Below are 27,051 nucleotides of genomic sequence, written 5' to 3'. Positions count from 1 at the left end.
GAGTTGTTTGAGCTCCTTCTATATTCTGGTTATTCATCACTTGTTAGATAGGTAGTTTGTAAATATTTTCTCTCAATCTGTGGGTTGTCTCTTCACTTTGTTGATTGCTTGCTTTGCTGTGCAGAAGGTTTTTAAGTTGATGTGATCCCATATATTTATTTTTTCTTTTGGTTCCCTGTGCTTACGGGGTATTACTCAAGAAATTTTTGCCCAGACCGATGTCCTGGAGAGTTTTCCCAATGTTTTCTTGTAGTTGTTTTATAGTTTAATGTCTTAGATTTAAGTCTTTAATCTATTTTAATTCAATTTTTGTATATGATGAGAGATAGGGGTCTAGTTTCATTCCTCTGCATATGGCTATCTAGTTTCCCAGCACAGACTGCTTTTTCTCGAGTGTATGTTCTTGGCACCTTGGTCAAAAATGAGTTCACTATAGGTATGTGAATTTATTTTTTGGTTCTCTATTCTGTTCCATTAGTCTATTTGTCCGTTTTCATGCCAGTACTGTACTGTTTTGGTTACTATATCTCTATGATATAATTTGAAGTCAGGTAATGTGATTCTTCCAGTTTTGTTCTTTTTGCTCAAGATATCTTTAGGTATTATGGGTATTTAGTAGTTCCATATAAATTTTCAGATTGTCTTTTCTATTTCTGTGAAGAATGTCCACAGTATTTTGACAGGGATTGCATTGAAGTTGTAGATTACTTTGGGTAGTATGAACATTTTAACAATGTTGATTCTTCCAATCCGTAAACATGGAATATCTTTTTTGGTGTCCTCTTCAATTTCTTTCATCAGCATTTTACATTTTTCATTGTAGCGATATTTCACTTCTTTGATTAATTCCTAGGTATTTAATTTTATTTATGGCTATTTTAAATGGGATTACTTTTTAATTTCATTTTCAGATTGTCACTGTTGACATATAGAAATACTACTAATTTTTTTATGTTGATTTTGTATCTGGCAACTTTACTGAATTTATTGTTATAATAGTTTTTTGGGGTCTTTAGATTTTTCAAAAATGAGATTATATCATCTGCAAACAAGGATAATTTGATTTCTTCCTTTCTAATCTGGATGTCCTTTATGTCTTCTCTCTTTCTCTCTGTTTTTGAGATGAGACCTTGCTTTGTTGCCCAGGCTGGTCTCGAACTCCTGGGCTCAAGCAATCCTCCCTCCTCAGCCTCCCAAAGTGCTGGGATTACAGGTGTAACTCACTTCGCCTGGCCTAGGAAACCCTTTATTTCTTTCTGTTGCCTAATTGCTCTAGTTAAGAGTACTATGTTGACTAACAGTGGTGAAAGTGGGCATCCTTGTCATATTCTAGATCCTAGAGAAAAGGCTTTGAGTTTTTGCCTACTCAGTATGATACTAGCTGTGAGTCTGTCATATATGGCTTTTACTATGTTGAGGTATGCTCCTTTTATACCCAGATATTTTAGGGTTTTTAAAATTTCAACAGTTTTGGGGAACAGGTTGTTTTCAGTCGTATGGACAAATTCTTTAGTGGTGATTTCTGAGATTTTGGTGCAACTGTCACCCAAGCAGTGTACACCGTACTTAATATGTGTAGTCTTTTATCTCTAACTCACCTCCCACCCTTCCCTCCAAGTGCCCCAAATCCATTATATCATTCTTAAGTCTTTGCATTCTCATACTTAGCTACCACTTGTACGTGAGAATATACAATATTTGATTTTCTATTTCTGAGTTACTTCACTTAGAATAGTGGCATCCAGGTCCACCCAAGCTGCTGCAAAAGCTATTATTTTTTTTTAGTTTATGGCTGAGCAGTATTGCATAGTGTATATATGCCACATTTTCTTTATCCACTTGTTGGCTGATGGGCATTTAGGTTGGTTCCATATTTTTGCAATTGTGAATTGTGCTGCTATCAACATGGCTTGCGCATGTGTCTTTTTCATATAATGACTTCTTTTCCTTCGGGTAGATACCTGATAGTGGGATTGCTGGATCAAATAATAGCTCTACTTCTATATCTTTAAGAAATCTCCAAACTGTTTTCCATAGTGGTTGTGCTGGTTTACATTCCCACCAACAGTATAAAAGAGTGTTCTTTTCACCACATTCATGCCAACAACTATTACTTTTTGATTTTTAAATTATGGTCATTCTTGCAGGAGTAAGGTAGTGTCTCATTATGCATTAGGAAATTTAGTATACAATAAAGACAGCATTTTTATTGAAGAAAGGATGCATTTTAAAAAACAAGTATTTTCAAAAATATAGGAAGGATTGTGGTTACTTATAGAAACAGTAGTACAGTCGGAAAAATTCAACACAATACGTATTAGTGGAATTCATCTGATCAAACTTAAAATATTATTCCTTGCATTATGGTTCTGAGCAGGTACCATAGATAATAGTTCTACTGTGTTGTTCACTTTAAACTAGAGCAAGAAACTTTTCTAATAAGTGGAATTGGGATGCTGTGTAGCTGATGTTAGCCTGGTAAATGCTTAATACACATGTATGTGCATATATATGTATGCATATACATATATTATAAATTTCACTGATATAAAGGATGTTTGGTAAATAGTTTAAAAATAGTAATAAAACATATAATTCTCCCTAATATCAATTATCATAGAATGTTTTCCTCGATTTTTGCTGAACTTTTCTATCCATGACCTATCTATGGTTGTAATTGACAAGTGTAGTTCTCACATGAATGTCTGTTGGTATTTTCATTTATCTTAACAAATAATATAGAGTAAAATGACAAAGACATTGAATCTTGACCTGTTTGTCAATGATGTGACTTCCTTGCTGCATTGGATAATATCTCTTAAATAATGGAAAATTATTTGATTATTTTTGTCCTATTCACAATGTAACAGCTACAAATATGATACACTTTTAAAAAATTATAGTATACTTTAACTTTTTTTATTTCAATAGGTTTTTGGGGAACAGTATTTGGTTACATGAATAAGTTCTTTCTTTAGTGGCGATTTCTGAGATTTTGGTGCATCCATCACCCGAGCAGTATGCATTGTACCCAGTTTGTAGTCTTTTATTCCTCACCCCCTTCCCATCCTTTCCCCCGAGTCCCCAAAGTCCGTTGTATTATTCTTATGCCTTGCATCCTCATAGCTTAGCTCCCATTTATGAATGAGAACATGTGGTGTTTGGTTTTCCATTCCTGAGTTACTTCACTTAGAATAATGGTCTCTGGTTCCATCCAGGTTGCTGAGAATGCCATTATTATTATTATTTTTTTTTTTGAGACGGAGTCTCGCTCTGTCGCCCGGGCTGGAGTGCAGTGGCCGGATCTCAGCTCACTGCAAGCTCCGCCTCCCGGGTTTACGCCATTCTCCTGCCTCAGCCTCTGGAGTAGCTGGGACTACAGGCGCCCACCACCTCGCCCGGCTATTTTTTTGTATTTTTTAGTAGAGACGGGGTTTCACCGTGTTAGCCAGGATGGACTCGATCTCCTGACCTCGTGATCCGCCCGTCTCGGCCTCCCAAAGTGCTGGGATTACAGGCTTGAGCCACCGCGCCCGGCCCCACAATTTCTTTATACACTTGTTGATTAATGGCCATTTGGGCTGATTCCGTATTTTTACAATTGCGAATTGTGCTGCTATAAGCATGTGTATTCAAGTGTCTTTTTCATATAATGACTTATTTTCTTCTGGGTAGATACCCAGTAGTGGGAATGCTGGATCAAATGGTAGTTTTACTTTTAGTTCTTTAAGGAATCACCACACTGTTTTCCATAGTGGTTGTACTAGTTTACATTCCCACCAGCAGTGTAAAACTGTTCCATTTTCACCACATTCTGGCCAACATCTATTATTTTTTTATTATGGCCATTTTTGCAAGAGTAAGGTGGTATCACATTATTGTTTTAATTTACATTTTCCTGATAATTAGTGATGTTGAGCATTTTTTTCATATGTTTGTTGGCTGTTTGCATATCTTCTTTTGAGAATTGTCTATTTATGTCCTTAGCCCACTTTTTGATGGGATTTTTTTTTCTTACTGATTTGTTTGAGTTCCTCGTAGGTTCTGGATATTAGTCCTTTGTCTGATGCAGAGATTGTGAATGTTTTCTCCCACTCTGTGGGTTGTCTGTTTACTTTGCTAATTCTTTTCTGTGCAGAAGCTTTTTAGTTTAATTAGGTCCCATTTATTTATTTTTGTTGTAGTTACACTTTCTTTTGGGTTCTCAGTCATGAATTTTTTGCCTAAGCCAATGTCTAGAAGAGTTTGTCTGCTGTTATATTTTAGAATTTTTATGGTTTCAGGTTTTAGATTTAAGTATTTGATTCATCTTGAGTTGATTTTTGTATAAAGTGAGAGATGAGGATCCAATTTCATTCTTCTCTGTGAGGCTTGCCGGTTATCCCAGCACCAATTCTTAAATAAGGCATCCGTTCCACACTTTGTTTTTGTATGCTTTGTAAAGATAAGTTGGCTGTAAGTATTTGACTTTATTTCTTGGTTCTCTGTTCTGTTTCATAGGTCTGTGTGCCTATTTTTATACCAGTACCATGCTGGTTTGATAACTATAGCCTTTTAGTATAATTTAAAGTCAGGTAATGTGATGCTTTCAGATTTCTTCTTTTTATTTTGTATTGCCTTGGGAATGTGGGCTCTTTCTTGGCTCCATATGAACGTTAGGACTGTGTTTTTCTAGTCCTGTGAAGAATGATAATGACATTTTGCTGGGAATTGCATTGAATCTATAGATTGCTTTTGACACTATGGTCAGTTTCACAGTATTGATTCTTCCCATCCATGAACATGGAATATATTCCATTTGTTTGTGTCATCTGTGATTTCTTTCAGCAGTGTTTTGTAGTTTTCCTTGTAGAGATCTTTCACCTCCTTGGTTAAGTGTGTTCCTAAGTGTATTAGTCAGGGTTCTCTAGAGGGACAGAACTAATAGGCTAGATGTGTATATAAAGGGGAGTTTATTAAGGAGTATTAACTCACACAATCACAAGGCCCAACAACAGGCCATCTGCAAGCTGAGGAGCAAGGAATCCGATCTGAGTTCCAAAGCTGAAGAACTTGGAATCCAATGTTCAAAGGGAGGAAGCATCCAGCACGGGAGATGTAGGCTGGGAGGCTAAGCCTGCCTAATCTCTCCATGTTCTTCTGTCTGCTTTTATTCTGGCTGCACTACCAGCTGATTAGATCGAATCCACCCAGATTGAGGGTAATTGTGTCTTTCCCAGTCCACTGACACAAATGTTAATCTCCTTTGATAATACCCTCACAGACACACCCAGGAACAATACTTTGCATCCTTCAATCCAATCAAGTTGACACTCAGTATTAACCATCACAAGTCCACCCCTTGTCAACGTGAACCCATACACACCTCCTGAAATTACAGATAATCTTCAAATTAAGACAACAAGGTCATAATTATTCCCAACATAATACAACTATCTTTCATACAACCAAGAGTGCACTAATTCCTAACCCAAATGCTATTACATAAAGTTAACATTTAAATGTTGATATGAAGTCAATAAATCTTATGTCACATGATAAATGAAAAAGGAGATAAAATGCAGATATTTTCTTAGTAGAAGTATATAAATGCACAAACATGTTTTTAACAAAGAAGGAGGAAATATGACAATTATAGTCCTCATTTCTGCAACTGGTCGTGTAGTTTGTAGCTGGTATTGATGACTACTTTCTTCTACTACTCATTCTGTATTCCCTTTGCCTTCAGCAAGCACCTCAGCAGGTAGTGGTTTTTTTCCTGGTGTAGTGACCCAAACCTTCATTCCCAAAGGATCTGGGCCATTTGTAGTCCTGCCTGGATTGTGCTGTTGTAGTTTCCCGTTAACCTTAATCACAGGGCATGGTAATACTAAGAGACACCTAAGGGATCTCGAGTATTCCATGCATACTCTTCCTTACCTCCATTGTGGAGTAGTAGACTGATTTCATCTTGAGAGTCTGGGACAGTCACCCCAGTCAACACTGTAACTTCCTTCTTAGGCTGTTGGTTTAAAGGTAGGAGGAGCCCAAATTGTCCAGGTGGCAATCTTAATTTCCAGTTTAATGGAATCGTTGTTGTGTCTTCTGGTGGTAGCATTCCTCCCTCTGGAACTAAGACCTCTAGGCCAGCAGAACATAATGTCACAGGGACAGGAAGTAAAAATTTTGCTAGTGGGTCACTAAGGGTGATGGTAAGTGGTGCCACTTCCACTTCCACCCCTTGATTCCTGGACCCATGAATTCTGGTTATGGGAGAAACTACCATATATTGGACGCTGATTCAGAGCATACACAACCTTCTGGAGAATTTTGCCATAGCCCTGCAAAGTATTGCCACCTAGTTGACATTGTAATTGTGACTTCAAAAGGCCACTCCATCATTCTATCAACCCAGCTGCTTCAGGATGATGGGGAACATGGTAAGACCAGTAAATTCCATAAGCATGAGCCCACTGCTGCACTTCTTTAGTTGTAAAGTGAGTGCCTTGGTTAGAGGCAATGCTATGTGGAATACCATGATGGTGTACAAGGCATTCCGTGAGTCCACAGATGGTAGTCTTGGCAGAAGCAGTGTGTTCAGGATAGTCAAACCCATATCCAGAGTAAGTGTCTATTCCAGTGAGGACAAACCACTGCCCTTTCCATGATGCAAGAGGTCCAATATAATCAACTGGTATAAGAACTTGTGTCTAACTTCCCGCAATTTTAGCTCTTTCTCTACGGGAGATAAGACTCTCACTCAGAGAAATCTTAGCAGATTTGAGGCTCAGTATCTGCTTCTGAAGCCAGGAATTAGAATCCCTAAGTACATCATTTTCTTACCTCACTTTGTCCAGTGAACTTAGGAGCAACCAACCAACTTCATTATGTTCCTTGGTTCCCCACATATGGTCAAAGTATTATATATAGAGTTACTAAACTCCTTGCCTCTCATGAGCAGTAAATCAGGAGTGTCAAATGAATTTATTTTACGTAAGTCTGTAAACAGTTCATGCCAAGGACTATCAGTATTCTCCATACTATTAGAAGTACAGTCCTTAGCACTTTTGGGTCTAATCATATTAAGCAGCCAACTCCAGAAACCCCAAAACCAATGAAAGAACTCCATCCTTAATATTCTGTTCCTCTAGAACCACTGCTGGGACCAAAATCTGTATTAGTCAGGGCTCTCTAGAGGGACAGAACTAATAGGATAAATGTATATATAAAGGGGAGTTTATTAAGGAATGTTAACTCACATGATCACAAGGTCCCACAATAGACCATCTGCAAGCTGAGGAGCAAGCAAGCCAATCCAAGTCCCAAAGCTGAAGAACTTGGAGTTCAATGTTCAAGGGCAGGAAGCATTCAGCACAGGAGAAAGATGTAGGCTGGGAGGCTAAGTCAGTCCAATCTCTCCACGTTCTTCTGCCTGTTTTTATTCTGGCTGCACTGGCAGCTGATTTGATTGTGCCCACCCAGATTGAGGGTGGATCTGTCCTTCCCAGTCCACTGACTCAAATGTTAATCAATGTGGGGAAAAGAAAGAGAGATCAGCCTCTTACTGTGTCTATATAGAAAGAAGTAGACACAAGAGGCTCCATTTTTTTCTGTATTTGAGATGCTGTTAATCTGTGACCCTACCCCCAACCTTGTCCTTGCAAAAAGACATGTGCTATGGTGACTCAAGGTTTAATGGATTTTGGGCTGTGCAGGATGTGTCTTTGTTAAACAAGTGCCTGAAGGCAGCTTGCTGGTTAAAAAGCCTACCCATCCCTGGGCAATGGAACATCTCGGTGTATGCTCTGTTTACTGAGATAGGAGAAAACCGCCTTACGGCATAAGGTGAGACTTGCTGGCGCAATGCTGCTAAAAGGTTTATGGAGATGTTTGCATATGCGTACCAAGGCACAGCATTTTCTTTTGAACTTATTCATGTCACAGAGATCTTTATCCATATGTCTTACTGCTAATTTTCTCCCTAAAATGATCCTATTGTCCTGCCACTCCCTTATCTTTAAGATGGTAAAGATAATTATCAATAAATACTAAGGGAACTCAGAGACTGGTGCCGGTGCCGGCGTGGGTCCTTTGTAAGCTGAGCGCCGGTCCCCTGGGCCCACTTTTTCTTTCTCTATACTTTGTCTTTGTGTCTCATTTCTTTTCTGAAGTCTCTCGTTCCACCTAACGAGAAACACCCACAGGTGTGGAGTGGCAGGACACCCCTTCAAATCTCCTTTGATAACACCCTCACAGATACACCCAAGAACAATACTTTGCATCCTGTAACCCAATCGAGTTGACACTCAGTATTACCATCACACTAAGTATTTTGGTTTTTTTTTTTTTTTTTTTTTTTTTGCAGCTGTTGTAAAAGAGATTGAGTTCTTAATTTGATTCTAAGCTTGGTTATTGTTGGTGTATAGCAGTGTTACTGATTTGTGTGCATTGATTTTGTATCCTGGAACTTTACTGAATTCATTTATCAGCTCTAGGAGCTTTTTGGATGAGTCTTTATGGTTTTCAGAGTACATGATCATATTGTCAGTGAACAGCAACAGTTTAACTTCCTCTTTTCCAATTTGGATGCTCTTTATTTCTTCCTCTTGTCTGATTTCTCTGACTGGGACTTTCAGTGTCTATGTTGAATAGAAGTGGTGAAAATGGGCATCCTTGACTTATTCCAGGTCTCAGGGGGAATGCTTTCAACTTTTCCCCATTCAGTATGATGTTGGCTGTGGGTTTGTCATAGATGGCTTTTATTACTTTGAGGCATGCCCCTTCTACGCCAATTTTCTTGAGGATTTTTATCAAAATAGGATTTTGAATTTTATCAAATGCTTTTTCAGCATCAATTGAAATGATATATGGTTTTTGGTCTTCATTCTATTGATATGATGTATCATATTAATTGATTTGTGTATGCCAAATCATCCTCATATCCCTGGGATAAATCCCACTTGGTCATAATAAGTGATCTTTTAACTGTATTGTTGAATTCAGTTTGCTAGTATTTTGTTGAGGATTTTTGCATCAATATGTCAGATATATTGGCCTGCAGTTTTATTTTATTTTGATGTGTCATTGTTTGGCATCAGGATAATACTGGCCTCATAGAATTAGTCTGGAAGTTAACCCCTCCTCTACTTTTTGGAATAGTTTGAGTAGGATGGTACTAGTTCTTTAAATGTTTGGTAGAATTTGGCAGTGAAGCCAATGGGTCCCAGGCTTTACTTTGCTGGGAGATTTTTGTTACAATTTTGATCTAATTACTTGTTATTGGTCTGGTTAGGTTTTAATTTCTTCATAGTTCAACTTTGGTAAGTTGTATGTGTCTAAGAATTTATCCATTTCCTCTAGATTTTTAAATATATTGGCATATAGTGGCTCATCATAGCCACTAATGATCCTTTGAATTTCTGCAGAATCCGTTGTAATGGCTCATTTTTCAGCTCTGATTTTATTTATTTGGGTCTTCTCTCTTTTTTTCTTCATTAGTCTGTTTAAAAGTTTGTCAATTTTATTTATCTCTTCAAAAGATTGACTTTGTTTTGTTGATCTCTTGTATTTTCATCATTTCAAATATATTTCTGCTTTGATCTTTATTATTTTCTCTACTAATTTTGGATTCAATTTGCTTTTGCTTTTCTAGTTCTCTAGGATATACAGTTAGGTTATTTAATTGAGGTTTTCATTCTTTTCCAATGTAGGCAATTACAGCTATAAATTTCCCTCTAATAGTACTGCTTTCACTGTATCCCATAGGTTTTGGTATGTTGTGTTTCCATTATCATTTGTTTGAATCAAATTTTCAATTTCCTTTTAAATTTCTTTATTGACCCACGGTCATTCAGGAGCATATTGTTTAATTTCCATGTGTTTGTATAGTTTCCAAAATTCCTATTTTTTATTTCTAATTTTACTTCATTGTGGTCAGAGAAGATTCTTGATATGATATCGTTAAAAAAATGTTTTAGGACTTGTATTGTGGATAGCATATGGTCTATCCTTGAGAGTGATTCATGTGCTAAGGAGAAGAATGTGTATTCTGCAGCTGTTGTATGAAATGTTCCATAAATATCTATTAGGTCAATTTGTTCTATAGTGCAGATCAAGTCTGAAGTTTCTTTGCTGAGTTTTTGTCTATGAGTTCTGTCCAATATTGAAAGTGGGGTGTTGAAGTCTCCACCTGTTATTGTATTGTGATCTCTCTATCTCTTTTAGCTCTAATACTGTTTCCTTTCTGTATCTGGGTGCTCCAATGATGGGTGCATATATATTTATAATCATTGTATTCTCTTGCTGAATTGATCCCATTATCGTTTTACAAAGACCTTCTTTGTCTCTTCTTACAGTTTTTGTCTTGAGATCTGTTTTATCTGTTGTAAGTGTAGTTACTCCTGCTCCTGTTTTGTTTCCATTAGCAAGGAATATCTTTTCCCAACCCTTTATTTTCCAGTCTACGTGTATCTTCATAGGTGACGTATTTCTTGTGGGCAACAGATCATTGGGTCATGTCTTTTCATCCATTCAGTCACTTTATGTCTTTTTATTGGAGGGTTTAGTCCATTTACATTCAGTATTTTCATTTAAGTAGGAACTTACTCCTGCCATTTTGTAATTTGTTTTCTCGTGGTTTCATGGTCGTCTCTCCATTCTTTTTTTCTTCTCATCTTCTTTCTCATGAAAATAATTTTCTCTGGTGGTATGATTTAATTTCTTGCTTTTTATTTTTTGTGTATCCATTGTATGTTTTTTGATTTGAGGTTACATGGGGTTTATGACTTATCTTATGACCCATTATTTTAAATTGATGGCAACTTAACAGATTGCATAAACAAAAACAAACACACAAAAGGAAAACTAATAAAAGTTCTACACTTTAACTTTATCCTCCTGCTTTTTAACTATGTTGTGAAAAGTTGTCTTTTTTTTTTTTTTTTTTTTTTTTTTTTTTTTTTTTTTTTTTTGAGACAGAGTCTTGCTCTTCTACCAGGCTGGAGTGCAGTAGCCTGATCTTGGCTCACTGCAACCTCCACCTCCCAGGTTCAAGCGATTCTCCTGCCTTAGCCTACTGAGTAGCTGGGACTACAGGCACGTACCACCACACCCAGCTAATTTTTGTATTTTTAGTAGAGACAGGGTTTCACCATGTTGGCCAGGATGGTCTCTGTCTCTTGACCTAGTGATCCACTCATCTTGGCCTCCCAAAGTGCTGGGATTATGGGTGTGAGCCACCATGCCTGGCCAGATTGTCATTATTTTTGACCGGTTCATCATTTTTTCTTTCTACTTAAGATAAGTTTACATACTACAATTACACTGTTATAATATTCTGTGTTTTTCTGTATGCTTATTCTTACCTGTAAATGTCTGGGCATTGAAGAGCTAGGTATTTCTTGTAGTCTTTGCAGTCTGGGCTTGTTTGTCCCTGTCCTTGAGAAGGTTTTCCAGAAGGTTTTTATTTGAAGGTGCTTGGGCCTTAATCCCAATAATGCTGTGGTTTTTGCAGACTCGTACAGGTACCATCTTGGAGGTGTTGAATAAGATCCAGAATGATTATCTGGATTGCCAGGCAAAAACACTTGTTCTTTTGCCTTCTGTCAAACAGTTTCTTTCTCTCTCTCTCTCTTAAGGCACTGGGCCACCTTGAACTAGGGGTATGGTGATGCAAGCACTCCTGTGGCCCCCACCTTGGATTGTCCTGGCTCAGACCTGTAGCCAGCACAGCACTAGGTCTTGTCCAAGGCCCACTGTAACCACTACCTGACTACCACCTATGTTCACTCAAGGCCCTAGGGCTCTAAGATCAGCAGGGGGTGATGCCAGCCAAGTTTGCATCCTTCCCTTTAGGGTAGCAAGTTCCCCCAGGCCCTGGACAGGCCCAGAGATGCTACCTGGGAGCCAGGATTGGAGTCAACATACTTAGAAATTTGCCTGATGTTTTATTTGACTATGGCTAAGCCAGCACTCAAAACACAAGACAAAGTCCTTCCCATTCTTCCCTCCCCTTTCCACAGACAGAGATGCCTCTCCCTGTGGCCAATACTACCACTGGTCCACAGGGATTCTGCCTGGCCACTGCTGATGTTCACTTAAAGCTTAACAGCTGTTCAGTTATGTTGTGGTGAATGCTGCCAGGCCTGGGACTCTTCAAGGAAGTGGGCACCCCTCTGTCCTGGGGAAGATCCAAATATGCTGTCCAGGAACCAAAGCCTGGACTTGGGGACCCCAAGAGCATGCTTGTTGCTCTACTCCACTGTGGCCAAACTGGTACCAAAGGTGCAAGACAAAGTCCCCTTTACTTTTTCCTCTGTTTCTGTCAAATGGAAGGAGTCTTTCACTGTAGCCACCACAACTAGGAATGTGCTGGATCACACCTGAAGTCAACACATCTCAGAACCTAAGGCCCACGGCATACGACCTGGATATCACTGCTGGTTATTTGGTGCCCAAGGGCTCTTTAGTCAGCAGGTGATTAATCTTGCCAAGACTGGGTCCTCCCCACCAGGCAATGGGTTTTCTATTTGTCCAGTGTGTGTCTAGAAATATCATCCATGAGCTAAGGCCTGGAATGGGGGCCTCATGACTCTGCTCAATGCCGTGTCCTACTGTGGCTGAGCTGGTACCCAAGATGCAAGACAAAGTCCTCTTTACTCTTTGCTCTCCTTAAGCAGAAGGAAGGAGTCACTTTTGTTGCTGCAAGCTTCACTGCCTGGGATTAGGGGAGAGGTGGCACAAGCACTCCCTTAGCTGCCCCAGCCGATGACTTCCTAGGTCGTATGCCACCCTATCCCTCTGGTTCTGAGCCCAGTCCAGCACTAGCAGTTACCTAGGAATTGCAATCCTTGTGTCCTAGACTGTCTTTCAAGTTTACCTAGAACCCCAGAACACTTAAGCCCATAGTGTTGAGGCTTCCTGAGAAACTCAAGTTCTCACTACTGGGATAAGTGATTTGCCTCTGGCTAGGTCTGTTCCAAAAGCTCCCTTCATGTGCAGCTGCTGGCTGAGTCCTGCATGGTGTTGCTCCCTGCTATGACAGCACTGAGTTTAATGTAAATTTCCCCAGTTGCTGTGCTTTACCTCCTCCAAGTGCGCAGACTCTCCACATTGCTCAGCTGCTGCTGGGGGATATTCGAGGGATGATGGTGGTGATTCCACAGTGTCTCTCCAACCCTCTTCAATGCCTCTTTTAGTGATACGTTGTTAAATCCAGGTATTACGATTGCTCACCTGATGTTTGGTTCTTGTAATGACACTTTTCTGTGTGCAGATAGTTGTTACAATTTGGTGTTCATGTGTCGGGGGGAGATGGTGTAGGCTTCTATTCCACTATCTTGCTCTACCTTGATAGTCTGATGTCAGAAGCTCTTTAGTTTAATTAGGCCCCATTTGCCAATTTTTGTTTTTGCTGCAAGTACTTTTGGAATCTTTGTTATGAAATCTTTGCCAGGGCCTATGCCCAGAATGATATTTTCTAGGTTTTATTCTATGGTTTTTATAGTTTAAGGTTTTACATTTAACTCTTTAATCCATCTCCAGCTGACTTTTGTTCATGCTGAAAGGAAGGGGTCCAGTTTCGATCTTCTGTATATGGATAGCTAGTTATCCCAGCAATATTTATTGAGCAGGAAGTCCTTTCTCCATTGCTTGTTTTTATTGAAGATCAGATAATTCTAGGTGTGCAGCTTTATTTCTGGGTTCTCTAACCTGTCCCATTGGTCTATGTGTCTGTTTTTGTATTAGTACCATGTTGTTTTGATTACTGTAGGCTTGTAGTATAGTTGAAGTTGGGTAGGGTGATGTCCTTTTTGTTCTTTTTGCTTAGGATTGCTTTGACTATTTGGGCTCTTTTTTTGATTCCATATGAATGTTAGGATAGTTTGTTTTTCTAATTCTATGAAAAATAATGTTGGTAGTTTGATAGGAATATCATTGAATCTGTGAATTGCTTTGGACAGTATAGTTATCTTAACAATGCTGTTTCCTACCCATGAGCATGGAAGGTTTTTCTATTTGTTTGTATCATCTCTGATTTCTTTCAGCAGTGTTTTATAATTCTTTTTGTAGAGATCTTTCACATCCTTGATTTGCCATATTCCTAGATATTTTAGTTTTGTGTATGTCTTTTGTAAATTGGATTGTGTTCTTGATTTGGCCCTCAGCTTGGATGTTGTTGGTGTATAGAAATGCTGACTTTTGTACATTGATTTTGTATCCTGAAACTTTGCTGGAGGTTTTATCAGATCTAGGAGCTTTTTGGCAGAGAATATAGGGTTTTCTAGGTACAAAATTATATTGTCTGCTAAGACAGACAGGTTGACTTCCTCTCTTCCTATTTGGATGCCTTTTATTTCTTTCTCTTGCCTGATTTCTCTGGCTAGGACTTCCAGTAGTATATTGAATAGGAGTGATGAGAGTGGGCATCCTTGTCTTATTCCAAGTCTCAAGGGGAGTGCTTTGGATGGTATCACTCCTTTTAAACTTATTGATGATTGTTTTAGATAATGTTCCATGTGTAATTGAGAAGAATGTATATTATGCTGTTGTTGGTTGAATGTTCTATAGATGTTGCTATGATATGAATGTTCATGTTCCCCAAATTCATATATTGAAACCTAATTCTCACAGTGATGGTATGAGGAGGTGAGACCTTTCAAACATAATAAAGTCATGAGAGCAGAACCCCGATGAATGGGATTGACATCCTTATAAAAGAGGCCCCAGAGAGGTGCCTTGCCTCTTTCACCATGTGAGGATACAGCAAGAATGTGACATCCATGAACCAGAAAGTGACCCCTCCCCAGACACTAAATCTGCTGATACCTGAATCATGAACTTCCAAGCCTCTAGAACTGTGAAAAATAAATCTCTCTTGTTTATTAACTATACAGCATATGGTATTTTGGTACTTTGTTATAATATCCTGAACAGACTAAGACAGATATCCTTTAGGTTAGTTGGTTTTTAGTGTTGCTCGCATCTTTCATTTCCTGGTAATCTTCTGCCTAGCTGTTATCCATTTTTGGAAGTGGAATATTAAAGTCTTCAATTATGACTATTGAATTGTCTATTTCTCCCTTCATTTCTGCCAGTTTTTGCTTCATGTGTTTTGGGACTCTGTTACTAGGTGCAAACATGTTTTTAGTTGCTATATCTTCCTAATTGGCCCTTTTGTCGTTATAAAATGTCCTTCTTGATTTCTAGTAAAATTTTTTGTCTTGTAGTCTGTTTTGTCTGATATTAGTGTGGTCACTTCAGCTATCTTGTGGTTGCTGTTTGCACAATGTATGTTTTCCCATTCTTTTACTTTCAATCTGTTTGTATCTTTGAATCTAAAAGTGTTTCCTGCAGACAATGCATAGTTGGATCTTGTTTTCTTAAAAACTCTAGTCTGACAATTCTGCCTTTTGATTAGATTCTTTAATCTATTCACATGATGTTACTATTGATATATTTGGATTTATGTTTGTTATTTTACTCCTTTTTCTATATGTTTTAATTATCTTTTTTCCTGTACGTTTCATTTACTGATTTCTTTTTATCAAGTGAATATTTTAGAATGTAACATGGTAATTTTTAAACTAAATTTTAAACTGTATCTTTTGAGTTATTTTCACAGTAGTTTCTTCAGAGTTTACCATATGTATTTTAGCTTATTGGTATCTGCTTCAGATTTATAGTAACTTAATTCTAGTGAGATATAAATATGTTACTTCTAGATAGCTTTATTCCTCTTCTGCCTTTTGTATTATTGTTACACATATTACATCTTGTGATGGATTGGACTGTGGGCCTCAAAAATACATGTCCTCATACTAACCTTTGAAACCTATGACCTCATTTGGAAATGAGTCTTTGAAGACATAATTATAATAAAGATTTGGGGATGAAATTACCCTAAAATTTTCAGGTGGGCGCTAATTCCAATGAAAAGTTTGTTTTGTTTTTAAATAAGAGATAGAAGATGAGAAAACAGACACAGAGGAAAAGGCCATGCGAAGATGGAGGCAGAGATTGGAGTGATGTCAACAGCCACCAAAACGTGGAAAAGGCAAGAAACAGATTCTCCATAGAGCCTCTAAAGGGAGTGCAACCCTGCCAACATCATGAGTTTTGATTTCTCCTGTCCAAATCTAGGAGAGAAACTGTCTTAAGCAGCCCAGTGTATAGTAATTTGTCACAGCAGCCACAGAAAACAATGCACATTTATAGGTATTATATACCCAACAATACATCACTATAATAATTATTACTTTATATAATCTTATATTTTTTAGAGGCACTAAGAGAAAAAAGGAGAAATTAAATATTGATAGCATTTCTTATTTGTCATTGCTAGTTCTATTCATTTATTCTTGTGTATTCATACTACCACCTGGTGTCATTTTTTTATCAGCTACAGCTGTTCTCCCATGCACCTCTTTTATACTGTAATTGACAAATGTGTTACATTTCTATATGTTTTTGGTCCAACAATCGTTTTACATATTGTTTTATGCAATTAATTAGACTCAGTTTTCTATTTCACCTTCAAAGTGTGGCCCTTAGGCCAGGTGCGGTGACTCACGCCTGTAATCCCAGCACTTTGGGAGGCCGAGACAGACGGATCACAAGGTCAAGAGATCGAGACCATCCTGGCCAACACGGTGAAACCCCGTCTCTACTAAAAATGCAAAAATTAGCTGGACGTGGTGTGCGCCTGTAGTCCCAGCTACTCAGGAGGCTGAGGCAGGAGAATTGCTTAAACCTGGGAGGTGGAGGTTGCAGGGAGCCGAGATCATGCCACTGCACTTCAGCCTGGTGACAGAGTGAGACTGTGTTTCAAAAAAAAAAAAAAAAAAAAAGAAAGAAAGAAAAAGTGTGGCCCTTAGAACTTAAAGTCATACTTTGGTTCATCAAATCAGTTCCAAGAGTGGGTGATCTAGTCCTTTCATTCTAAACACTACACGTGTAGTACTAGAGTACAATATTGTATTTGTTTATTTTTTCAGAATTAGGGTCTTGCTATGTTGTCTAGGCTGGGGTGCAGTGGGGCAATCATAGCTCACTCTAACCTTGAACTCCTGGGCTCAAGGGACTCTTCCTGCCTCAGTTTCCTAAGTAGCTAGGACAATAGATGCACACCACTACACCCAGCTAATGCATTTTTTTGACAGACATAAAGCAGTTTTTTCACAATAGATGGACAACTATAAAGCAAATATATAATTTTGCTAAATGATATTAAGCCACAGATCAAAAAGTCCTAGACTTTTATACTTACTTGAAAAAACCTCAAATTAGATGAACGTCATTGTATTAAGAGCTAATCTGTCTGGTCCAATCACATAATATATTTGCCTACATTCAAGTTTCGTATTTCTACGTTTTGATAAACCTTCACACTAGATTTTCCTCTGTGCTGCAGATAAAAATTTTCCTCAACGGTGTCTGAAAAGGGAGGCCTGCCACCACTACCAAACCACTCTACCTGAGATTAGGTTATTAGATAGTGCCTAACCTGAAATAAAAATATGCTGATATAACATTCTGTAAAAAAAGCTCTACTATGTTATAAGAGAGCTCATACTATATTATGGTTTCAAAGGTAATAAGAAACGTATCATCAGATCATCACTATGGCAGCTATTTTAAGGGACTTTAATAAAAATTTGACAGTTATCATCAAACACTGGCCACCTCAATTTTAAACAGTAAGCACAAGAATTACTCCCATAAAAATTATAAGCATAACAGGATACTTTTTGGCTACTATTCAATACTGACTTGGATGTTCTAGATAACACAAGATACGATATGTATGTGAATATCTATACATATATATTTATAGATATCCGTGTATATATACAGTATATATATAAGATTTTAGAAAGGAGGATAAATACATGTTACATGATAAAACTTACAGTCAAATAATTTTACACTTGTAAAATCCCAGAGAACCAATAAAGACCTAAAAAAGAGTTCAATAAAATGATTAGTTTAAAAAATAAGTATAAAGATTGTAACTTTCCCACATACCTTCAAAGTGTAGAAATCCCACTAAGCAAAAAGTGGTATTTCTACCAAATATAGATAAAAGAAAATGCATATTTAAATGTCTCTTATCCTCCATGAAACTCATCAAAAACAACAAAAAGTACAGCAGACAAAAAAATAAAGTCACATCTTTGATGAAACTCTGTAAAACATTTGAACCTCAACCACGATGTACATGAAGATAAGCTACTAAGTGCCATGAAGATTGGACCAAGATATGAAAATGCTAGGAGAGGATGCCTTTCACTGGAGATCTTGGAAAGGGCTGGTAGATTGGTGTTTTCTAGAGTAGTGATTCTCACTGAGATGCAAAACCAATGACTCCTAGTTTTGGAACAAAAAGATCTAGGTACAGAGGCTAAAGGCAGGACTCTCATAATCCTATTTGTCAACACAAAATAGGAGAGAAGGCAGGACTAAATCTGATAGTGAGCAGATGCACCATTATTTCAAGATTGAACCTAAGGATGTGGCAAGGTAAGGGGAAAAGTCGGGATGACAAGTTGCCCTGCAGCTGCCAGTTTTCATCAGTTGAAGATATATTAAAACTATGGCACACATAAGCCATTCCATCAAACAGTAAATATGGCTATACTGCAAGCAGTAAAAAAGTGAACAGCCTCTGCTTCCATACAGTCAAGAACAAAAAGAAACACGTGACAAGGTTGAGGAAAAAAAGTGGAAAAGAATGAAGAAGTTAAAAGAATTGGAGGGAAAGCTATAGCTTTGGAATACAGAAAAAGGAGATCCAACATACTACTAATAGATGTCTTCAAAGAGACCAAATACATAGATAAGGGGAAAAAAATCCAAAGACATCATTCAAGAAAAAATTTTGAGATACAAATAAACTTCAGACTTTTACTTCCAGTAGTGGAAGTCTAGTTTGTCTTTAGCCAATGGCATATCAAGGATAACAGGTGGGCCATAAGAATGGTTGTTGGACTGCAGTTTTGGACTCTATTACTACATGTGTAGTATTTAGAATAAAAGAGCTAGGTGTCCTCATGTCAGCACTTATTTGACCAATGGGAGTATGATTTTAAGTTTGTAGGGTCACATTTTGAAGGTGAAATATAAAAAAATTTATAGAAAGATAAATTTTTGATCAGATGCAGTATCTCACATCTACTGCAGCAATTTGGGAGGCTAAGGTGAAAGGATCATTTGAGCCCAGGAGTGTGAAACCAGCTGGGCAACATAGTGAGGCCTTATCTCTACAAAAAGTAAAAAAAAAATTAGCTGGGCATGGGGGTGCTTGGCCTAGGTGTTCAAGATCAGCCTGGGCAACATAGTGGGACCCTGTCTTTACAAAATATTTTTAAAAATTAGTTGGATGTGGCGGTGTGTGCCTGTAATCCTGGCTACTTGGGAAGCTGTGGTGGGAGGATCACCTGAGCCCAGAGAAGTAGGGGCTGCAGTGAGCCATCTTCACACCACTGCACTCCAGCCTGGACGATGAAGTGAGATTCTGCCTCAAAAAAAGGACAAAATGAAGTATCAGCAATGAAAAGTCCTGCTAAAGAGAAGTTTTGTTAATTCATAATTTTAATGTTTATCTGGTCATCTTATCCAAAAGGCAAAAATCTTTAGCCTCCCGTATCTTTGGGATATCCTTCTCTCTTAAATGTTGCTTTCTCACAAATCCCAGTTTACTTGAATAAGAATGTAATGTTATGCCAAAAGTTAAGGAGGCATATGGTGGGACAAATCCTACTGGGTGGATGCTTTCTTCATTCTTTCCACAAATGAAGTCTTCTGAAAATAGACGTCAGTGGCAGTTTAAATAGAGAAATGGCAAAAGGGAAGCCAAAAATCTGAGAAGCGTGTGAAGGAGGAGTTTCTGTGAAGATTTCCCATGCTGTTCTCTGTATGCATTTTTCCTTTTTCCTCATGCCCTAATGTATATCCACACATACTATCCCTCTAGATGCTGCTCAGAATTTCTAAACCTGGTATAATTGAGGGCTTGGCTGCAGACCTAAAAGTAAGGGGCCTAGAAGTTGGGTACATCTTTACAGTTGTATTTCAGTTGTTTAAGGCAGAAAGAATAAACTTTCATTCCAAAGCAGTTAGCTTGCTTAGCAGCATTAATTTAAAATGAAGAAATGTAAATCCTAATCTCTGGCACTGAAGCAGAAAATTAGTTTTGGTTTTGAAATTTGGTGAAGAATAAGTTCAATTTTTATGGGCTGTTTTGCATCTTGGTGAGATCTAATGAGGTCTGTACTTTTGACTCTACCTAATAGGCTGACATCTTTCCTCCTTTAATTTTATCTGAGACTTGGTGTCAATGATTTTTTTGATTTCTTAATTCAAAAAGGTAAACTAGCCAGGGGGTATTTACTACTTACATTGCCTTATATCACAGTGTGCCCTTTCTAGTTCCCTGGAAGAGATAAGGAATGGGTTTGTGTGTTCAGGGAGGTAACTGGTTTTTAGTGGAACACTGGAGTTATCAATCCCACTCTTAATGTTAAAAAGAGAATACCAGAGCTACCCCTCTCCCCACCATTTTAATCAGCAATTTTTAAATATTTTTAAATATTATAGAAATATGCAGGCTGATGCCAAGCGAGGTGGTGCGGGGCTCGCGCCAGTAATCCCAACACTTTAGGAGGCCGAGGCCGGCGGATCACTGGAGGTCAGGAGTTGGACACCAGCTTGAGCAACATGGTGAAACCCCGTCTCTAATAAAAATACAAAAATTAGCCAAGCGTGGTGGTGCGCGCCTATAGTCCTAGCTACTTGGGAGGCTGAGGCAAGAGAATCGCTTGAACCTGGGAGGTGGACGTTGCAGGGAGCCGAGATCGCGCCACTGCACTCCAGCCTGGGTGACAGAGCGAGACCCTGTCTCAAAAAAAAAAAAAAAAAAAAAAAAAAAAAAAAAAAAGTTAAAAAAAAATGCAGAGTGAGTGCATTGGCTCATGTCTGTAATCCTAGCACTTTAGGAGGCTGAGCTGAGATGGAAGGATCGCTTGAGCACAGGAGTTTGAGACCAGACTGGACAACAAAGCAATATTCCCATCTTGGAAGGAAGGAAGGGAGGGAGGGAGGAAGGAAGGAAGGAAGGAAGGCAGGCAGGCAGGCAAGAAAGAGGGAGGGAGGGAGGGAAAAAAATTTGAAACATACACAAAAGTTGAGAGAATTGTGTAATTGACCCCAATGTACCATCACCCAGCTTCAATAATTATCGATACTTTTAGGCAGGTTTCTACCAGAAAATATGTCCTGGAAACTTTAATTCTTGATCTGTGTTCAGGTTTTGCCTTCCAAATTTTTCATTATTGGGGCTTTGAACATATTGCAATTGTATTAAGAGAAGGATTTGAATGAGGAATTTAGTGCTTAAGAGTCAATAGTCAGTGAGTCTCCTTTTGGCTTGTCTCCTTCTTAGGGAAAGGAACTGACTGTAGGATGTTAGGCAGAATTTGGGTGTATCAGTTGTGGCTCGGAGATGTTTCTCACAGAACTGATCACTGTCCCAATATCCATGCAGAAGACCAAATTAAAAGCGAGGAGAAATACCTAATGTAAGTGACGAGTTAATGGGTGCAGCACACTAACATGGCACACGTATACATATATAACAAACCTGCACGTTGTGCACATGTACCCTAGAACTTAAAGTATAATAATAAGAAAAAAAAAAGCGAGGCTGGAGAAAGGATGGGTATCTAGCCTATTCTTATCCCGCCTCATGGTGTTTTCTAAATATTTACAGAAAGTGTACAGAGTAGTTTCCTGGTCAAACTCTGATGAGTATCTTAGTACTTTTCCCTCCCCTTCTTCTCACGTCCTCTTTGGGGACGGGTCGTCAAGTCTTTGAGTTTCTAGTTATTGGTATTGACGGGTTTATAACCTCCTCTTTCACCCAGATCGTCAAGGGCCGTTTGCAAAGCACTCCCAAATAGAGCCTCTTGGAGAAGGAGAAACTGCTATCACGCAAAACAGCCTTGAGCTCGCTGACTCCGCTGCCTCGAAAAACCAGAGTCCGGAGGCAGTTTGATGCAGACACTATTCCCCAACCTTCTTCCCTTCCTTGTCGTCTCTATTGCACTCTTGGCGGCTCCTGGGATACAAGAGGGTGCAGGACAGACTTCAACCCGCAGCAGGACCCAGCGCGGAAAGCTCCGCAGCAGGATCCAACGCAGAAAGCCCCGCAGCACTTGTTTTGGGGGGCTCCTGTTTCCTTAAGCCTAGAAGGTGTGGTCGCTCACGTTCACGGTCCCGCCTCTCGCCCGGCAGCTCCACGCGGAGTCCCGCCCTCTCGGCGGGAGAGGTGCGCAGGGATCAGAGCGTCCAGATCCGACGCGTGGTTCCCAAAGGGTGGCAGGAGGAGCCCAGCGGGGCTCAGCCTCAGTTACCAGCAGTCTGCAGGCAGAGGTTGTGGAGGTTAAGATCCAGGCAGCCTCAGGGCGTTGTCCTAGAAAACACCGTTTAAGCAGAGACGAGTTAGTGTCTCAGGGCGTCTCCCAGGCTCCGCCCTGCGCCCGCGGCCAGCGCTGTGGGCGAGACCCCAGCCGGCTGCTACTGGAGACGGCACCTCTCGCGCCTGGGCGGGCAGCCTCGTCTCTGCACCCCTAGGCGGCGCTGCGCTCCTCAACACTCGGCCGGCTCCGCTTTCCCAGACGGCTACCCAGCCTCCAGCCTAGCAAGCCCTGCTCCCAGCTGTCCAGCCCCGGCAATGCCGGCGTTCGGGAACGGCAACGTCGGCGGTCGCTGAGTATCTAGCCCGCAGCAGTGACGGCCGGCAGGAGTGTGCTCTTCCCCGCGGCTCGTGCTCTCCAGGAGTCCGGAGCATGGTCCTGGGTCACTGTTGGTATAGCGTGTTGGTGGAACGTGGACGCCCAGAGGGAGGATGGTGGGCTGGGGGGTGGCAGTTCTATGTTTGTGGGTTTCCTGCGGCGCTGCCGCGGGACAGCTCGAGTACTCAGTGCCGGAGGAGACGGAGCGGGGCGTAGCTGTAGGCAATGTAGCCGCGGACTTGAGGCTGCCAGCGGCCGCTCTGTCCTCGCGGAACTTTCGCTTCCTTTCCAGCCACCGCGAGCTCTACTTCAGGGTGGACCTAGCCAGCGGCAACTTGGTGGTCAGAGAACCGGCGGACCGCGAGCGGCTGTGCAGGGGCAAAGCTGCCTGCGTCTTGACCTACGACCTGGTACTCGAGGACCCGCTGGAGCTGCACAAGATTCGGGTTCACGTCCTGGACACCAATGACAACTCACCTCTCTTTCCTGCCGGCGACGTGCAGCTGCACATCCCCGAGTTCCTGACGCCCGGAGCCCGCTTTACTCTCCCGAATGCCCAAGATGACGACGAGGGAAGCAATGGGATACTAAGCTACAGCCTAAGCCCCAGTCAGCACTTTCGCCTGGACATGGGATCGCGGGTTGACGGCAGCGAATACCCGGAGTTGGTGTTGGAGAAAGCACTGGATCGCGAACAGCGCGCCACCCACCTGCTGGTGCTTACAGCTCGGGACGGCGGGCTACCTGCCCGCTCAGGAGACGCACAAGTCACCATCATAGTGGTGGACACAAATGACAACGCGCCTGTATTTGAGCGCTCCGTATACCGCACCAAGGTTCCAGAGACTGCACCCAATGGGACTGTGTTATTCCGAGTTCAAGCCTTGGATTCAGATGAAGGGTCCAATGGGGAAGTCCGATACTCCCTAAGCAATAGCACGCAAGCAGAGTTGCGACACCGCTTTCATGTGCACCCTAAAAGTGGAGAGGTGCAAGTAGCTGCTTCACTAGGTCCGCCGGAAACGCTCTTGGAGGCATACATTGAGGCGAGGGACGAAGGTGTCTTTGGTTTAGCTAGCACCGCTAAACTGCTGGTGGAGGTGACTGACGTGAACGATCATGCCCCCGAACTAGACTTCATGACTCTTTCGGACCCAGTACCGGAGGACGCTGCTCCTGGCACAGTGATTGCTCTCTTTAGTGTAAAGGATGAAGACCTCGGTTCTAATGGTAGGGTCATTTGTGGCATGTCTAGTGGAGGCCCTTTTCAGCTGACGGCTTCCTTTGACAACTACTACAGCCTGCTGATTGATGGGCCCCTGGACCGGGAACAGATCAGTGAATACCAAGTCCTGATCACAGCCTCAGATAGTGGCTCACCCCCACTTAGCACCCGAAGGACAATCACTGTGTCAGTTGCTGATGTGAATGACAATACACCAAGCTTTCCTCAACCGCAGCAGGAACTTTTCGTTGATGAAAACAATGGCCCTGGGGCCTCTGTAGGCCAAGTGTTTGCCCAGGACCCCGACCTGGGGAAGAATGGCCTTGTCTCTTATGAGCTGTTGGATGTTATCTCTGAAGGGCCACCAGCCTCTAGCTTGGTGGCAGTGGAATCATCCAGTGGGGCTATCACTGCCAAAACTTCCTTTGACTTTGAGCAGCTCAGGGGTTTTCACTTCCAAGTAGAAGGCCGGGACAGTGGCATTCCTCCCAGAAGTGCAACAGTGACTATAAACTTGTTTGTGGTAGATAGGAATGATAATTATCCAGTTATCTTGTTTCCCTTGCCCAGAAATGGTTCTGTCCCTGTGGAAATTGTGCCCCGCTCTGCCAGGACTGGACACTTGGTCACAAAAGTAGTAGCAGAGGATGCAGACAGTGGTTCTAATGCCTGGCTTTCCTACCACATCTCCCGGGCGTCTGACTCTAGTCTTTTTAGAATTTCAGCCAATATAGGTGAACTCCGTACTGCTCGTTTAGTTCTTCCCACTGATGCAGCTAAGCAGAGCGTGGTGGTAGTGGTTCGGGACCATGGAGACCCACCACTTTCCTCCTCTGTCACTCTGGGTGTGCTGTTGAGTAACTCTGTTCCTCAGTTACTTCCAGACTTTGAAGATGTCTGGGAACCAGGAGGGCAGCTTTCTGCCCAGAACTTGTATTTAGTAATTGCCTTGGCTTGTATTTCCTTTTTATTTCTGGGGTGCTTACTTTTCTTCGTGTGTACCAAGTTGCACCAGAGCCCAGGTTGTTGCCCTGAGAGCTGCTGTCGCTCTACAGAGGATCTGAGGTATGGAAGGAAGACGGTTTCAAATCCTTACATGACATCAGCCACCGTAGATGTCACTACAGTTGAGAGACTTTCTCAGACTTATCTGTATCGGGCCTCTCTGGGACTTGGTTCTGATAATAACAGTTTGCTGTTGCGTGGGGAGTACAATGCTGCCGACCTGCGAAATCTTGCCACTGGAGTAGGACTGAATTTGCCAATATCCTGTATTCAGATTCGGAATAGGAAAGGGGATCACGCTAATGTCAATGCCATGGTAAGCAAATTTTATGGAATTTGATTCCTTTGACTAGGAGATGGCTGCTAGCTGTGTTCTGAAATATTTGTTAGACAAGCCTTTCACAACATTTCATCAATTGAATTAAACACTCCTTCTTAGCACTTCCTGTGCCAAGAAATCTGAAAGTATAGAAGTATTAGAAGATTGCCCTAGGCCTCAAGGGACTTATAGTTTATTTTTGAGAAACAAGGGTAAAAATTAAAACCTATTTAAGAACAATAAAAGTAATATGGCATGAAGGTCTAAAATTAAAAATTAAGTACCAAAATATTTTATAAGCAACAGATATGTAAGGCACTCTAATATTTAAACTGAAGAATGAAAAATATGTAAGAGTCTGCTTAATATGAATATAATATGAAAGGTGAGACGTTTACTTAAACTATTGCAATGCATTATTAAAAGATGACAATAACCACAAAAGATGTAAAAATAAATTATAATGGGGGTTAAAAGAAGGAAGAAAGGGAACATAAGAGAACATCTGAGTGGGGAGGAAGAAGTCAGAGAAGGCTTTGTGATAGAGATCACAGATTTAGTTGGATCTTTAATATGATACACCATTTAATAAAAAACAGTGTATTCTCTAGCCTATACTTTTCATGAATACCATTTTGGTGAAGGTGTCTTCTTTGGGAATGCACCCTAAAACATAGCTAATAGCTCCATAGCAGTGTCTTGTAAGTACACAGAAATTGTAAGCCTGTCTCATAACATCTATTTATACTGATAGGAGATCATATTGTTGGATATAGGACTTGACAACCTTTTGTTTTGTGTTTCTATTGATAATATTTTACAAAGAGGAAAGATGAGTAATTTTTATGTCAGAAATATTTATGTGTTCAAAAGTGCACTTACCATCCAAAGTCCATTCAATTTGAATTTAATTTCTTTTATTTTAGAGGACAAATACATTTAACAAATAAGTAAATATCATATTTGAGAGTAATGTATCTAATAAAAGTTAAGTGATTCAAATACTTCAATTTATCTGTTAGTGGCCCTTGGCATTTCAAAACTTTTTTTTTTTTTTTGAGACAGGGGTCTCACTATGCTGCCTAGGCTGGTCTCAAACTCCTAGCCTCAAGTGATCCTCCCACCTAGGCCTCCCAAAGTGCTGGGGTTATAGGCATGAGCCACTGCAGCTGGCCCTCAAACTTCTTGAGTGCTGTTAGGATAACATTTTGAAGCAATTCTACATTATTACTTTTTGACTTCTCATAGAAATCCTAGATGCAAAAGAAGGAGGTGTGTAGAAATTAAGGGAGGAAAATGAAGCATTCCTTGTTTTACTATTCTAGGCAATAAGGGGAAAAGTGGCTTGTAAGTTATTTTTCCTCAAGTAATGATGGCAGCTGCAAATAAAATAAATTTACATATGTTAAAATTTTCCATACTTAATATTTTCACGATATAATATAATCCAGCATATAAAATATGCTTAGTAAATGCTGACTGACTGAATAAATATGTGTGTATATGAATTGGATGGTAACACTGTTCAACACAGAGGGAAAAACTTTAACTTACTTTTCTACTTTAGATGTGTATATGTGGTTAATAGTTTAAAGGTCACTTTCAAATGTACTGTTTCAATGATTATTTTCTTCCTCATGACATACACTAATAACATAACAGAGGAATTTTCTGGTTCTAGAGCTAGCATGAAAAACTTCAATGCCGTGTCTGGGACTAAGTATGAGTCCAGT

The 27,051-nt window shown here is 40.2% G+C and overlaps 1 protein-coding gene across 14 annotated transcripts in view; it reads left to right on the top strand.

Annotated features, from left to right (window-relative positions):
* LOC103245175 (protocadherin alpha-C1) overlaps positions 1-27,051 on the top strand; it is a 218,118-nt gene that overhangs the window by 113,099 nt on the left and 77,968 nt on the right. Inside the window, exon 1 of one of the 14 annotated variants that reach the window (XM_038007055.2) lies at positions 21,143-25,315. The exons of the other annotated variants lie outside the window; for them this stretch is intronic. Within the exon in view, the coding sequence (XP_037862983.1) occupies positions 22,883-25,315 (2,433 nt within the window). The 5' untranslated portion in view covers positions 21,143-22,882. Of the gene's footprint in view, positions 1-21,142; positions 25,316-27,051 lie in introns of those variants that run through there. 14 annotated transcript variants of the gene reach the window in all.

The sequence above is a fragment of the Chlorocebus sabaeus genome, chromosome 23, assembly GCF_047675955.1.
Source record: "Chlorocebus sabaeus isolate Y175 chromosome 23, mChlSab1.0.hap1, whole genome shotgun sequence".
In the NCBI taxonomy this organism is placed as follows: Eukaryota; Metazoa; Chordata; class Mammalia; order Primates; family Cercopithecidae; genus Chlorocebus; species Chlorocebus sabaeus.
The sequence above is the reverse complement of the archived record's forward strand: the minus strand, read 5'-3'. Positions and strand labels throughout refer to the sequence as shown.